The following is a 14,608-nucleotide window of genomic DNA, read 5'->3' as shown; positions in this document are numbered from 1 at the left end:
TGCAGATATTGATTCCTTTTTAGATCAAGCACACTCTAGCCCAGGATCATCCAGCTGGTAAGCAATGAAGTCAGTGCTGGTAACTGGGTCTATTTAACTCCAAATTCTGTGTTCCTCTCACTTTTCCAGATTACCAAGCAAGAACACACCAGGGAAACGGGGGACGGGGTGGGGGAGGGCAAAAAAAACACAGACCCTAACGCTAGTACATTTAAGCAATGATTAGGAAGTATAAGCAGTTTAGGGCTGCCTCTTACACCAGTGCTTCAAACATTAATGTGTATAGTGATCAGCTGGGGGTCTTGTTAAAATGCAGAATTTGACTGAGTTGGTCTGAGGGGGGCCCAAGATTCTGTATTTCTATAACTAGTTCCTAAGTGACTGCTACTGGTCCCTGGACAATTTTTTCAAACTTCAGATGCATCTGATACACCAGGAGGGCTACTTAATAACGACTGCAGGAAATCAAAACTTCAATGAGATAATATTTCACACCCACTAGGATGGCTATAATCAAAAAACCAGAAAACAGCACTTGATGGCAAAGGTCTGGAGAAACTGGAACTCTCCTGAGTTGCTGGTGGGAACGTAAAATGGTGCAGCCTCTGTGGAAAACACTTGGCAGTTCCTCAATAAATTAAACACAGAGTTACGACTCAGCAATTCTACTCCTAAGTGTACACTCAAGAGAACAGAAAACAGGTGCTCCAACAAACACTTGTACATAGGTATTCATAGCATTATTTATAATAGCCAGAGATGGAAACAACCCAAATGCCCATCAACTGATGAATTAATAAACAAAATGTGGTCTATCCATACAATGGAATATTATCAATCCATAAAAAGGAATGAGGCACTGATACTCTGAAGGGTGAATCTTGAAAAGATTGTGCTAAGTGACAGAAGCCAGACACAAAAGGCCATATCTTGGGACAATCCTATTTATGTGAAATGTCCAAAACAGGCTAACCCATAGTTGTCAGGGGCTAGGGTATGGGGGTTCCTTTTGGGGCATTGAAAATACAGAGCTAGATAGTGCTATTGGTTGTACAACATTGTAAACGTACTAAAAGCCACTGAATTGTATACCTTAAAAGGGTTAAATGGTGAATTTTACGTTTTATGTATTTACCACAATAAGAAAAAAATTCTGCCCCACCCCCAGAATTTCTGATTCAGTGGGTCTGGAGTGAGACTTGAGGGCTTGCACTTCTAACAGATTCCCAGCTGCTGCTGCTTCTCAATCACACTTTGAACAAGGTCCCAGACATTGATTTTGATACCAAACAGTTGTCGAATCCCCAGAGATTGTCAAATTACAAGGGAACAACCAGATGCTATTAGTCTCCACTTTCTGCTAACCATGCCTAAAGGTTTTTTTTTTTTTTTTTTTGGCTGCACCATGCAGCATGTGGAACTTCCCCAACCAGGGATCAAACCCACACCCCGTGCAGTGGAAGCGTGGAATCTTAACCACCTGACCGCCAGGTGGTGGTTACTTTTGTTTTCTTTTTTTTTTTTGGCCGCGATGCATGGCTTGTGGGATCTTAGTTCCGCGATCAGGGATTGAACCCGGGCCCTCGGCAGGGAAAGCTCGGAGTCCTAACCACTGGACCGCCAGGGAATTCCCTGGACTTTGTTACTTGAGTTGAGTCCAGTTGACCTTGGAGGAGGCAGAAACCAGCTGGGAGCCCTCATTACTTTCTCCTGAGACAAGGTCATGGGTGTTCTGGCTTGCGAAGATATTAGAAAATGAGAAAGCTGCTGTGGGCATGGGACCCTGGTACCCCTATAAAAGTGTCCTGCACCTGGTTCCATATTGGAGAGAGGAGTTTCCCCAACACCAACAAGCAATGCTCAGATACCAGCAGGGTGTCCTACAATTCAACTCAATTCTGAAGCTCTCTACCTGGAGATAGCATCAGATCCCACAGGTTAGGGCTCAGTCCTACAAGACTGCCCACCATCCCCACTTTGGATGCCAGTGGCAAGCTCAGGTTATCACCTGTGCTTCTGACCGATTCGCTATAGATCAGAGGTACCAACTACCCCCTCCTTGGGTTCGATTAATTTGCTAGAGCGGCTCACAGAACTCAGGAAACCTGCTTACTCACTGGATTACTCACTGGTTTATTACAAAGGATATTAAAGGATACAAATCAACAGCCAGATGAAGAGATACACAGGGCAAGGCACAGGGAAAAGGTGTGATGCTTCTACGCTCTCGGAACTCGCTACTCTCTCGCCGAATCTCCCTGCTCACCAACTTGGAAGCTCTCCCAACCCCCTCCTTTGGGGTTTTTATGGAAGCTTCCTTATAGCATGTGATTGACTAAATCATTAGCCATTGGTGATTGATCTCAATCTTTCTCCCCTCCCCGGGGTTGGGGTAGGACTGAAAGTTCCAACCCTCTAATCACAAAATTGGATCCACTTGCAACCAGCCCTCCGCCCACCCTTAGGAGAGGTTCTCGTTGCCATTAACATAACAAAAATCCTCATTAACCTTTGCCACTCTCATCACTTAGGAAATTCCCAGGCTTTTAGAAGTCCTGTGCCAGAAACAGCAACCATGACCAAATACATATTTATTACAAATCAAAAAATCACACCTTACCTATACAGCCTCAGGCTGAAAAGCTGCAATATTTCTGCCCTGTTAATAGAGCACTCGCTTGGAAAGCCCTTTTTTCCCCATAATTCCTATATGGTCATATGTTAGCTTTAGGTCAGGAACAAGAGGATCTCCTGGTAGGTGCTGATCATTATGGCTAGGAGGAGTGTTTTGAGGCCCTATGTTACCTCAGAGGACATCAAGAACATTTGAAAGCTAGAACCTTGGGAAATGTTACTAACTTGTTGCTTATGCCACACCAAAGGAGTCAGGCAAAGACCAGGACCGAGCCCCCTGAGGGGGCTGTGGGGAAAGGGCCTCACAATTCTGTAAGCTCCAGGAGTGTAACTTCAAGTTTCCCTCCGTGTTAGCCACGGCCAAGGCCATAAGGTCAAAACAAGGACCACCAGAAAGACAAGGACCACCAGAGTGATCAGAAACATGAATGCTGAGTTTATTCTTGCCAGGGAACCGATTTACTGAGTAGTTCCCTGAGGCAGAAAAGCTGGGTCGGCGGGGACTGGTATGTTCTAGAAGAGGGGGGGATGCTGCCTTCATGGTAGCTACACCAAGTAGGGCTAGATGATTTGCAGTTATGAAGGATGGAAAGAGTCCATAGGTCTGTACGTGGTTGGTTAAAACACGTCCCATTGTTGACTGGGTGTTTCACTAAGTCGCTGAATATCAAGGTCACCCCATATTCTGAGCCATTTACCAGCACTGGCTACTTAGAATCGATTGGAGGGAACCCCAGCATTCAGTTTTGGTACCTCCTAAGCGAGTACTGCTCTAAGGGCAAAGTTTTCCCTTTGCATTAGCCACGTCCGTCAGTGATGGGGGTGAGCGTGGAATGGAGTGAGGAAGAAGTATATTGTCACTTTAAATTTGGTTGCGGCCTTGGCAGAAAATGTTTCAAAAGCTCTAGCTTGCTTAGGGCGCTTCTCTCATGTTTTAACATTTCAAATTAACCAGGCCTTGATTTTTGGGCCTCCCATGCCAAACTTCAATAAACTTAATTTTTTAGTTTTATTTACCAAAATGTTAGGAGACCTTATGACCTCGGTATGGCCAAAGGCCTACATGGGAGCTAGGCAGTTCTCCTGACCTAAGCGTGTCTTTTTTTTAATTTTAATTTTTCTTTTTAAGAAAATTTGGCGGCGTTGGGTCTTTGGTGCTGCACGCAGGCTTTCTCTAGTTGCGGCGAGTGGGGGCAACTCTTCGTCGTCGTAGGCATCTCATTGCGGTGGCTTCTCTTGTTGTGGAGCACAGGCTCTAGGTGCGCGGGCTCAGTAGTTGTGGCTCACGGGCTTAGTTGCTCCGTGGCATGTGGGATCTTCCTGGACCAGGGCTCGAACCCATGTCCCCTGCGTTGGCAGGAGGATTCTTAACCACTGCACCACCAGGGAAGCCACCTAAGCGTGTCTTAAAGGGAGTATGCGTTTTTAAACTTTTTATTTGGAAATAATTATAGACTCACAGGAAGCTGCAAGGAAATGTACAGGGAAGTCCTGTTCGCCCTTCATCCAGACTCCCCTAATGATAACATTTTACATAACTACAGTACGATGTCAAAGCCATTGGTACCATGCACAGAACTTATTCAGATTTCACCAGTTATATCTGCACCCATTTATGTGTGTGTCTTTATAGGTCTGTGCAGTTTCATCCTATGTATAGCTTCCTGTAACTATGAACACAATCAAATACAGAATGGTTCCAGCACCATAACGATCCTGAGATACCCCTTTTATGGCCACATCCACACACTCACCCCATCCCCAACTCCTGGCAACCACGAATCTGTTCTCCATCTCTGTAATTTTCTTTCAAGAATATTATATAAATGGAATCATACAGAATGCAACCTTTTGACACCAGCTTTCGCTCAACATAATTTAAAGGAAATACATTTTGACCAAGGCATATGTAGCTCAAAAACAAACAAGCAAAACCAAACATATAAACAAAAAAACTTTCTTCCAGCATAGCACGAGAAAGTCTCTTTTAATTTCAGTCTCTTGAAACACAACATACCTTATGCCCCACATCTGTGAGACTTGGATCAAGGATCAAACAGCACTGCCAGGTCACTATCCAACTTCTGAGATCACAACTTCCACAACCAAAACAGAGATCTCAGTTTTTCCAGAGCCCAAGCTGTATTAATATTTACATGTCCAGAGGACAGAAATAAATGGAAAAAAATCATAGATGTTCTCTAGAAGTGTTTAACAACCCTATCTGCCTGTTGGAATCACCTGGGGGAGCTTTTAAAAATCCCAGTGCCTTGGCAAATAATAGGAAGGTCTAATAGGGAGCTTACTTTGTGTCAAACACTGTTCTAATATATTAATTCACTTAACTTTCACAACAACCCTGTGATACATGTATTATTGTTATTCTTAATTTACAGACTAAAAGACAGGCACATAAACATAAACTGGTTTTCCTAACTTTTACTGCTTTTCCTAATCAATGGCAGAGCTGGGACTTGAACATAGGCAGTGTTGGCTCCAGAAGCTGGCTCTTTAACTGCTGCCCTCTGCTAACCTTCCTTCCAACTGGCCAAGCTCACCTCACCTCTAAAAACCGTGGAGAAATGAGAATAGTCTAACCGCACAGACTGCGTTGAAACTTTGAACAAGTTGCTTTAACTTCTTTGGCCCTTCTCCCCAGTCAAAGGAAGGAATTGGATTTTGAACTCTTAAGATTTGGTGAAACTACAAATCACTTAAATAAGAATCAGCTGGTCCTACGTGACAAGCTGGGAACCAGAGCCGAATGTTTGATGCCAGATACTATACTGAAATTTCACCAGTTACGCCTCAGGACTCTTCCTTTTAAGTGACAGGCCCAAACCTCAGACTGACTTAAAGAAGGGAGAAGGAGTTGATTAGCTCACCGACTGTTTGCAGCCAAGTTTCGAGTCATCGTAACTCTCCCCCACCTCCACTCCCCGTTTCCGTCCTCAACCCCTACCTCCAGCTTTCTGAACTCCCTTCTCGCCCCTCTGCTTCCCTTTGCTTCTCTTCTCCTGTGTGGGGGCAGAAATGGCCCCTGGGAGTGCCGGTGTTGCACCATTATCACACTTAAGTAGCCAGGAATAAACCATAAAAGCATCTCCCTTCCACGATCTATATCAGGACTCTGGCTCAGCTGAGGTCACGTGCCCAGCCCCAAACCAATCTCCGGGTCCAGGGGGTGGGGTATTATGATCGGTCAGGCTGCCTCTCTGAATGAGGACAGAACCATTGACTGACAGCCTTCCTACAAAGACAGGGAGGTAAGGATAGTTTTTCTCAAACGGAAGTTATGTGAGCCAGACCAATTTTTTTTTTTTCACTTTGGCCATACCGCACGCGGCATGTGAGATCTTAGTTCCCCCACTAGGGATGAAACCCGTGCCCACTGCATTGGACCGCCAGGGAAGTCCCAGACCAAAGCTTTAATAATCATGTAAGAATAATGATGATAATTGACATTAGCTATGCTAGGTATCTCTACTTCAATGCCTATATTCCCTTCCCCCAGTTTTCTTGGGCTATAATTGGCATATAACATTGTATTAGTTTCAGGTGTACCACATGATTTGCTATATGTATACGTTGCAAAATGATTACCACAATAAGGTTAGTTAACATCCATCACCTCACAGTTACAATTTTTTTTCTTGGGATAAGAGCTTTTAAGATTTACTCTCTTGGACTTCCCTGGTGGCACAGTGGTTAAGAATCTGCCTGCCAATGCAGGGGACACGGGATTCGAGCCCTGGTCCGGGAAGATCCCACATGCAATGGAGCAACTAAGCCCGAGCGCCACAACTACTGAGCCTGGCTCTAGAGCCCACGAGCCACAACTACTGAAGCCCATGCACCTAGAGCCCATGCTCCTCAGCAAGAGAAGCCACCGCAATGAGAAGCCCGCGCACCACAATAAAGAGCAGCCCCCGCTCGCCGCAACTAGAGAAAGCCCATGCACAGCAACAAAGACCCAACAGTCAAAAATAAAAAATATAAATAAATAAATAAATTTATTTTAAAAAATTTACTGTTACCAGCTTTCAAATATACAACACAGTATTGTTAACTATAGTCAGTATGTTGCACATTACATCCTCAGAATGTATTTATGTTATAACTGGAAGTTTGTACCTTTTGACCTCCTTCATGCATTTCCCCAGCACCCCACCCCTCACCTCTGGTAATCACCAATCTGTTCTCTGTATCCATGAGTTAGCGTTTTTTGTAGTTTTTTTTAAAGAACCCACATATAAGGGTATTTGTCTTTCTCTGTCTGACTTACTTTACTTAGCATAATGCCCTCAAGGTCCATAGATATGTACCTAGGAATCCATCACCACAATCAAGATAGTGAACATGACCTTCATTCCCCAGACTTCCTTGTCCCCCATTCTAACACATACCCTGGCCCCCCAGCAGGTAACCACTGATCCATTCTATCACTATAGATTTGTTTGCATTTTCTAGAATTATAAATAAATGGAATCATAAAATACATACTGTTTTTTTGTCCGGCTCTTTCTTTCGCCATGATTATTTTGAGACTCATCCATGCTGTTGTGTGTATCAAGTTCATTCCTCCTAATGGCTGAGTTGTATTCCATTGTATGGCTGTATCACAGTTTATTTATCAATTCAGCCAGTGGATGCTTCTTTGACCAGGGAAATCTTTGCCAAACCTGGGACCCTTAATGTCATGGGCTCAGTCATCCTGGGTTCCCCATGAGGCCTCCTGAGTGCTCTGAACCCCTTCATAATCTCGTGTCTTCCAGTGAAAGGACACCAGGAACACACCCGTATTCATTTCCTAGGGTTGCCGTAACAAATTAGTGGCTTAAAACAACAGGAATCTACACTGTCACAGCTCTGGTGGTCAGAAGTTCTGAAATCAAAGTGCTGGCAGGGCCACCTCGCTCTGAAGGCTGTAAGGGAGAATGCCTCCTTGCCTGTCCCAGCTTCTGTAGCCCCAGGCATTCCTAGGCTTGTGGCAGTATCACTCAAATCTCTGTCTCCATCTTGACATGGTCTGCTCCCTTGTTTCTCTGTGTCTTCTCTTTCTCTGTCTCTTACAAGGACAGCCATCATTGGATTTAGGACCCATCCTAATCCAGGATGGTCTCATCTTGAGATTTGTACCTTAATTACATCTGCAGAGAACCTTATTCCAAGTAAGGTCACACCACTTTTCTGGCTTCCTTTGCTTCTGCCTTCCATAGCTCATCCCTCACAGCTGGTCCAATGAGAGACGCAGTTTAAGGCTCAATCTCTCTCAGCTTCTAAAAGAAATGTGATTCCAGTGGAATAAAGAGCATCTGCCCCCAGCCCTAGAATAAGTCCTTCCTCTTTTTTTTTTTTTGCGGTATGCGGGCCTCTCACTGCTGTGGCCTCTCCCGTTGCGGAGCACAGGCTCCGGACGCGCAGGCTCAGCGGCCATGACTCACAGGCCCAGCCGCTCCGTGGCATGTGGGATCTTCCCAGACCGGGGCACGAACCCGTGTCCCCTGCATCGGCAGGTGGACTCTCAACCGCTGCGCCACCAAGGAAGCCCCACCCTCTTTTTTTTTAACCCCCAATTTATTATTTTACAGTTCTACAGGCCAGAAGTCTGAAATGAGTCTCACTGGGCTAAAACCAATGTTTTGGCAGGGCTGAATTCCTTCTGGAGGCTCTACGAGCAAATCCATTTCCTTGTCTTTTCTAGGTTCTAGAGGCTGCCTGCATTCTTGGTTCATGGTCCCATTTCTCTGTCTTTAAGGCAGCAACATCGGGCCATCTCTCTCATTCCAATGCCGTTCTCTCCTCTCTTTCACTTATAAGGACCCTTGTGATTACATTGGGCCCACCTGGATAATCCAGGCTAAGCTCATGATCTCAAGGTTGATTAGCAACCTCAGTTCCCCCTTTTCCATATAATCTAACATATTCATAGGTTCCAGAGACATCTCTGGACATCTTTGAGGGACCATTATTCTGCCTACCATACCTCTCTTTCCTATTTTCCACTTTCTCTGTATCCCTAGTGATTTCCTCAGATATAGCTTTTAGGTAACAAATTCTCAACTGTGTTTGAACTACCATCTAATTTGTCTACTGAGTTTTTTTTTTTTTTTTAAGTTTAGTTGATTTACAATATTGTGTTAGTTTCAGGTATACAGCAAAGTAATTCATATATATTTCAGATTATTTTTCATTATAGGTTATTACAAGATATTGAATATAGTTCTCTGTGCAATACAATAAACCCTTGTTGCTTATCTAGTTTATGTATAGTAGCTTGTAACTGTTAATCCCAAACTTCTAATTTATTCTCCCCCCGCTTTCCCCTTTGATAACCATAAGTTTGTTTTCTATGTCTGTGAGTCTGTTTCTGTTTTGTATATCGATTCATTTGTAGTATTTTTTAGATCCCACCTATAAGTGATATATAGTTTTGTCTTTGTCTGACTTACTTCACTAATAGTCTCAGGTCCATCCATACTGCTGCAAATGGCAATATTTCATTATTTTTTATGGCTGAGTACTATTCCATTTCATATATATGGTATATGTATATACCACAGCTTCTTAAGCCAACTGTCTGTTGATGGGCACTTGGGTTGTTTCCATGTCTTGGCTATTGTAAATAGTGCTACTATGAACATTGGGGTGTATGATGTATCTTTTCAAAGTAGAGTTTTCATCTTTTCTGGATACACATGCAGGAGTGGGATACCTGGATCGTATGGTAGCTCTTTTTTTAGTTTTTAAAGTAATCTCCATACTGTTTTCTATAGTGGCTGCACCACTTTACATTCCCATCAACAGTGTAATAGGGTTCCCTTTTTGCCACACTCTCTCCAGCATTTCTTACTTACAGACTTTTTGATGACAGCCATTCTGACTGCTCATACCCTCTTACAGAGATGCTCCACGGTTCCCTATGGCACGTGTTACTCCTTGTTGCAACAAGTATTAAACCCAATTTGTTCAACTACAAGTTCTGTAATGGAGAGAACAGTGCCCACTCTGCCCCCACTTCCCCAAAGATATGTCCACCCAGAATCTCAGAATGTAGGTTGGCCAAACTGGAAGGTCAGAGGCTGGGGCAGATGCTCTTTATCCCACCTAAATCACATTTAGCTTAGAAGCTGGGAGAGATTGAGCCTTATACTTGGTTTGCCATTGGACCAGCTGTGATGAAGCAGGCATGGAAAGCAAAAGCAAAGGAAGCCAGACAATGATGTGACCAAGAATATGCGTTCACCTGCATACAGAGGGCCTTTGTCTTCCTTTCTCTGCCTTAGTCACCACTGATACCAGTTCCTGGCATGAAGTAGGTGCCATCTAAATACTTAGTGGATGAACAAATGAAAACATCAGACCTGATTTTTTTTTCTCCCATTATTCCCATAGGAGGGGTTCCAATGGAGAAGATGGCAGCCTATAGCTCATCCAAGGCAGCTCTGACCATGTTTTCAGCAGTCATGAGACAAGAGCTATCCAAATGGGGAGTTAAAGTCTCTGTCATCCAGCCTGGAGGCTTCCGAACAAGTAGGTGTCTGAGCCCAAGAGCCCTGCAATATTCATTCTGGAAGGGATGCTGAAGGTCCTTTGTTTTGACAGAGTTCAAGCCAAACCCCTCAGTGGTGGACCAAAGAGGGGTTGGGATGGGTGGGCTTCTAAGCATAGAGGGGCAGGTGCCAGGTTTTGCAATGTACGGTTGCTCCCCTGCCTCCTTTCACCAAGGAATTAAGTTCTGATGTTATGTATTTTTCAAACACAACCTCCTCCCCTCTGAAGGACATGACCCATATCCTTCTACCCCGGGAGGAGATGGCCATCCTCTCCTCTCCGTTCCCTGAATTTCTGGACTCTGAGCAGATGTAGACGAGCCCCATGGCTCAGTCCTTAGTTCTGGGTCCTCAATCAAGTAATTGGTGATCTAAATGAAGATGTAAAAGAGCATATGTAATAAAAGACCACACACTGGGAGGGATGCCTAACACACTAAAGAACAAACCCTAGAGGTCTGAATATTAACCCAAATGCACCAGATAAAAATCTAAAAGAAAAGCAGAACTTTGTCTTGAAGCATTTAGCAGCCAGGATCTCCCAGAGTTGTCCAGGAGGAGCACGAAGACTCGGTGAAAGGGCTCATCTGGGAAGAAAACCAAGGGAAAGAGACCTGGGCCACTCAGGTTGAGAGGCGGGACCAGGGCAGTAGGAATGGAGGGAAGGTGAAGTCCTGAGAGGGGTTTCCAACTTGGGGACTCCCTGGGCAGGTAGGAGAGTTGAGGGGAGTTGACGGGGAAGGAGGGTGGGTCAAAGATGATACCGAATATGGCAGCCTGGGAGACAGAGCACAAAAAGCTGCCTGACAGCTAGTGGAAGGGGAGAATGATGAATCTGAATCTGAACCGGGCAGGAGGATTGAGAGTTTGGTGACACAGCCAACGAAGACTTCCAACACACAGATGCAAGATTCCCTTTGGACCAGAGAACAACCCTGCAGTTAAGTTACAGTTTCAAGGACTCACTGAAATTGTCATAGCTAGCATTTTGGGCAGCCGTTCTTACCAGGCACTAGCCATTTTCCTTACATTCTTTCCTGATATTGTTGATCTTATTTTTTAAATTGAGAAATATATCATATACACACATAGTTTAATAAATTATCAATATTATAAAAATTCATGTACTTAACATCCAGATCAAAAAATAAAACATTGCCAGCTCTCAGAAGCCCTCACATGGTCCTCTCCAGTTTTAGCCCTCTCCTCCCTGCAACAGGTAACCTGTCATACTTTTTGTAACATTCATTTATTTGCTGTTCTTGACAATGTTCCATGCATACATGCATCCCCAAACAATAGTTTGGCTTTACTGGTTTTTGAACTTTAAATGGAATCAATGTGTATGTATTTTTTTGCGTCTGGCTTCTTTCACCAAACATTATGTTTTCACAATTCATTTATATTGTGTGTAGCTGTAGTTCATTCATTTTCATTGCTAGTATTCTGTGAATATGCCACAATTTTTCTACTATCGATGGGATATTTGGGTCACTTTTGGACAACTGTGAACAATTCAGCTGTGGACCTTCTGGCACACCTACTGTGGCGTATGTGTGTGTGATTTTTCCTATGACATATACCCAGGAATGGGATGACTGGATCATAGATTTTAATTATCTTCAACTTCATTGGATAATTCCAAATTGTTTCCTTAATTATCATTCCAATTTTACTCCCATCCTTTCCATATATGTCTTAATCTGCATCACAGCCCTGAGGAGTAGGTTTAATTGACATCATTCATCAGGTGAGGACACTGAAGTAGGATGGGTAATATATAGCTCAGCATGGACATCTGTGACACCACGATGGTGGGGAATTTGAAACCAGATCCCTAGGTGCAGAGCCTGGTTCTTTCTTTTATATCAGGATGTCCTCAGTTTAAAGCTGATATTTGATGGTCTCTCTAAAGGCAAGAGGCCAGACGGTGGAGGGCTGAGGACTTAAGTTTGGAGAATGACATTTGAAGTGGGGGGATGAGGAAAGGAATCTTTAGGGACACAAAGAGCTCCTGAAGACATTCAGGGAAACATATCAGATTTTTTGGGTACCCTGCAATAAAAACTAGCTCAAGCATATTGCACGCTTCGCAGATTTTAAGACTTTCTGTGTACAATCTCACTTTATCCTCACCTATGAGGTAGGCATTATAATATTCCCATCTTATGGGTAGAAAACCGAGGCTCAGAGAAGTTAAGGAATTTCTCAAGCCACAGTGCTGATATGAGGCAGAGATGGGATTTGGATCCATGTCATCTTGCCAGTTTTATTGTGTGTAGCCCCGAAGTGGCAGGGGATGGGCAAATGTGTGTCAAAAGTGGCAGATGAAGGCTGACAAAAGGGTGGTGGCTTTGTCATCAATAAAGAGAGTTTTGGGGATTTTGGACAGGGTAGGCACAAGAGTGATTAGAAAGTCCATGAGGTGTTTAAAGAGGGAGGAAGTCGAGAGGAAAAGGAATCCCCTGTGAAAGTAGAGACTGGGGCAGAAGTAGCTGGAGGAACAATAGTCCATGCAAACATGTTTTTTAAGATGCAGAAGCCTCTGGAGTAGTAACTGTCAGGGTAATCATTTCTTTGAGTATGGTCATGCCTTCATAAAGAGAAAGGAGCGATTGAAACTCCCTTTGCATTTCCATGAGTATAATTGGATTTCACTGGCTTACATTTCATAGTGAGGCTCCCCTGCAGTCCTGGTATCCAGGAGTCACCCAAGCTAGCAAAGATTCATCCCCACAGCAATCCCTGAGCAATCACACACTTTGTGGGAGGGAGTGTGGGTTGCTGCAACCTTTCTGGAAAGTAATCTGGCACTAGCTATTAAAATTCAAAATGAATGTGTTTTTTGACCAGACAGCCACCCTTTGGGGACTGTAGCCTAAAGAAGTGAACGCCGAAAAACAAAAGGATACATTGTGCAAAGCTGGTGACGGCAGCGTTCCCTGAAATGGTGAAACCTAGGAACGACTGGCAAGTCCTTTGATAGAGAAGTGACTAAAAGCTGCTCAATGGAAAATTCTGCTGCTCTGGTTTAAAACTATAGCCATTGACCAGGAGGCAGGTCTGTGATTCATTACTAAGCAAACAAACAAAAATCAAAACCCACAAACAAACAAAAAAGCAAATTCCTGGAAAATACTTATAGTATAATCCTTTTTGTGTGTTCCTGGTAAAATAAAATTAAGCCAAAGCCAAACATATCTATATATTTGTATGAGCAAGGAGGGAGTGTAGAATGACACACAATACTGTAAGTTTCCTCAGAGGAGATTAATTTTAAAAACATATGCATCTCCTTATTATTCATTATTTATATAATGAGCAGCCATTGCTACTATATTTTAAAGTAAATATATAGATACTATTAGATTTTATATAAGCAAGAATTTACTTCTATATTAAATATGTGGTTATATATTTAATCACATATAATTTATGTTAAAATTTAATGTATTATTTAAAATGAAATTAAATTATATTTATTAAATAGATAACATGAGGGACTTCCCTGGTGGTCCAGTGGTCAAGACTTCACCTTCCAGTGCCGGGGCAGGGTTGGGGGGATGGGAGGGGTAGGGTATGGGTTTGATCCCTGGTCAGGGAGTTAGGATCCCACACGCCTTGGGGCCAAAAAACCAAAAACATAAAATAGAAGCAACACTGTAACAAATTCAAGAAAGACTTTAAAAAAAATGATAGCATGATGCTCAACACTACATATTTTTTTAACCTTTTTTTGGCCACATGGCTTGTGGGAGCTTCCCTGACCAGAGATTGAACCCAGGCCATGGCAGTGGAAACCCAGAATCCCAACCACTAGGCCACCAGGGAACTCCCAACATTATATATTTAATTTTATACACAGAAGCAGGCGTTACTGCTATATTTTTAAAAATTATATGTGTATGTATACATGTAGGTATATACATATTGTATAGATAATATATATTATATACATTATATTTTATATTGTATATAACAGTCATGAAAAGATATGTACTAGAATGTTTGTGGCAGCACTATTCTTAAGAGCCTCAAATTGAAAACAACCCAAACGCCCATCATAGTATAATAGATAAACAATTTATGGCATATTTACAGAATGGAAAGCTACTGACTACACAATACATGCATCCATGTATGCATATATCTAAAGTCAGGCAAAGCTACTCTACTCTATTCATCTGACAGTGGCTCCTGGGAAGGTGGCCGAGGCTGGTTTGTCCTTTTCTTGGTCTGGTTGCTGGTTACATGAGCTATTCGGTTTGTGGAAACCTATTCATCTGTGCACTGTTCTGTATGTATGTTTAAAAGAATAGAATTGCCATTATAAAGCACATACTTTAAAAGGCATTTGGAATGTCCTTCCCAACAGAAGCCAATTCACAAGGGCCTTCTTCCCAATTAGGGGTAGGACATGC

At 43.1% G+C, this 14,608-nt stretch overlaps 1 protein-coding gene across 1 annotated transcript in view; it reads left to right on the top strand.

Annotated features, from left to right (window-relative positions):
• Nucleotides 1–14,608, top strand: part of HSD17B2 (hydroxysteroid 17-beta dehydrogenase 2) — a gene marked incomplete at its 3' end in the record, with an annotated part of 71,588 nt that overhangs the window by 56,259 nt on the left and 721 nt on the right. Inside the window, exon 4 of the mRNA XM_079724019.1 lies at nt 10,030–10,167. Coding sequence (XP_079580145.1) covers nt 10,030–10,167 — 138 coding nt within the window. The remainder of the gene's footprint in view (nt 1–10,029; nt 10,168–14,608) is intronic.

This window comes from Hyperoodon ampullatus (genome assembly GCF_949752795.1).
Source record: "Hyperoodon ampullatus genome assembly, chromosome: 18".
In the NCBI taxonomy this organism is placed as follows: Eukaryota; Metazoa; Chordata; class Mammalia; order Artiodactyla; family Ziphiidae; genus Hyperoodon; species Hyperoodon ampullatus.
The sequence above is the reverse complement of the archived record's forward strand: the minus strand, read 5'-3'. Positions and strand labels throughout refer to the sequence as shown.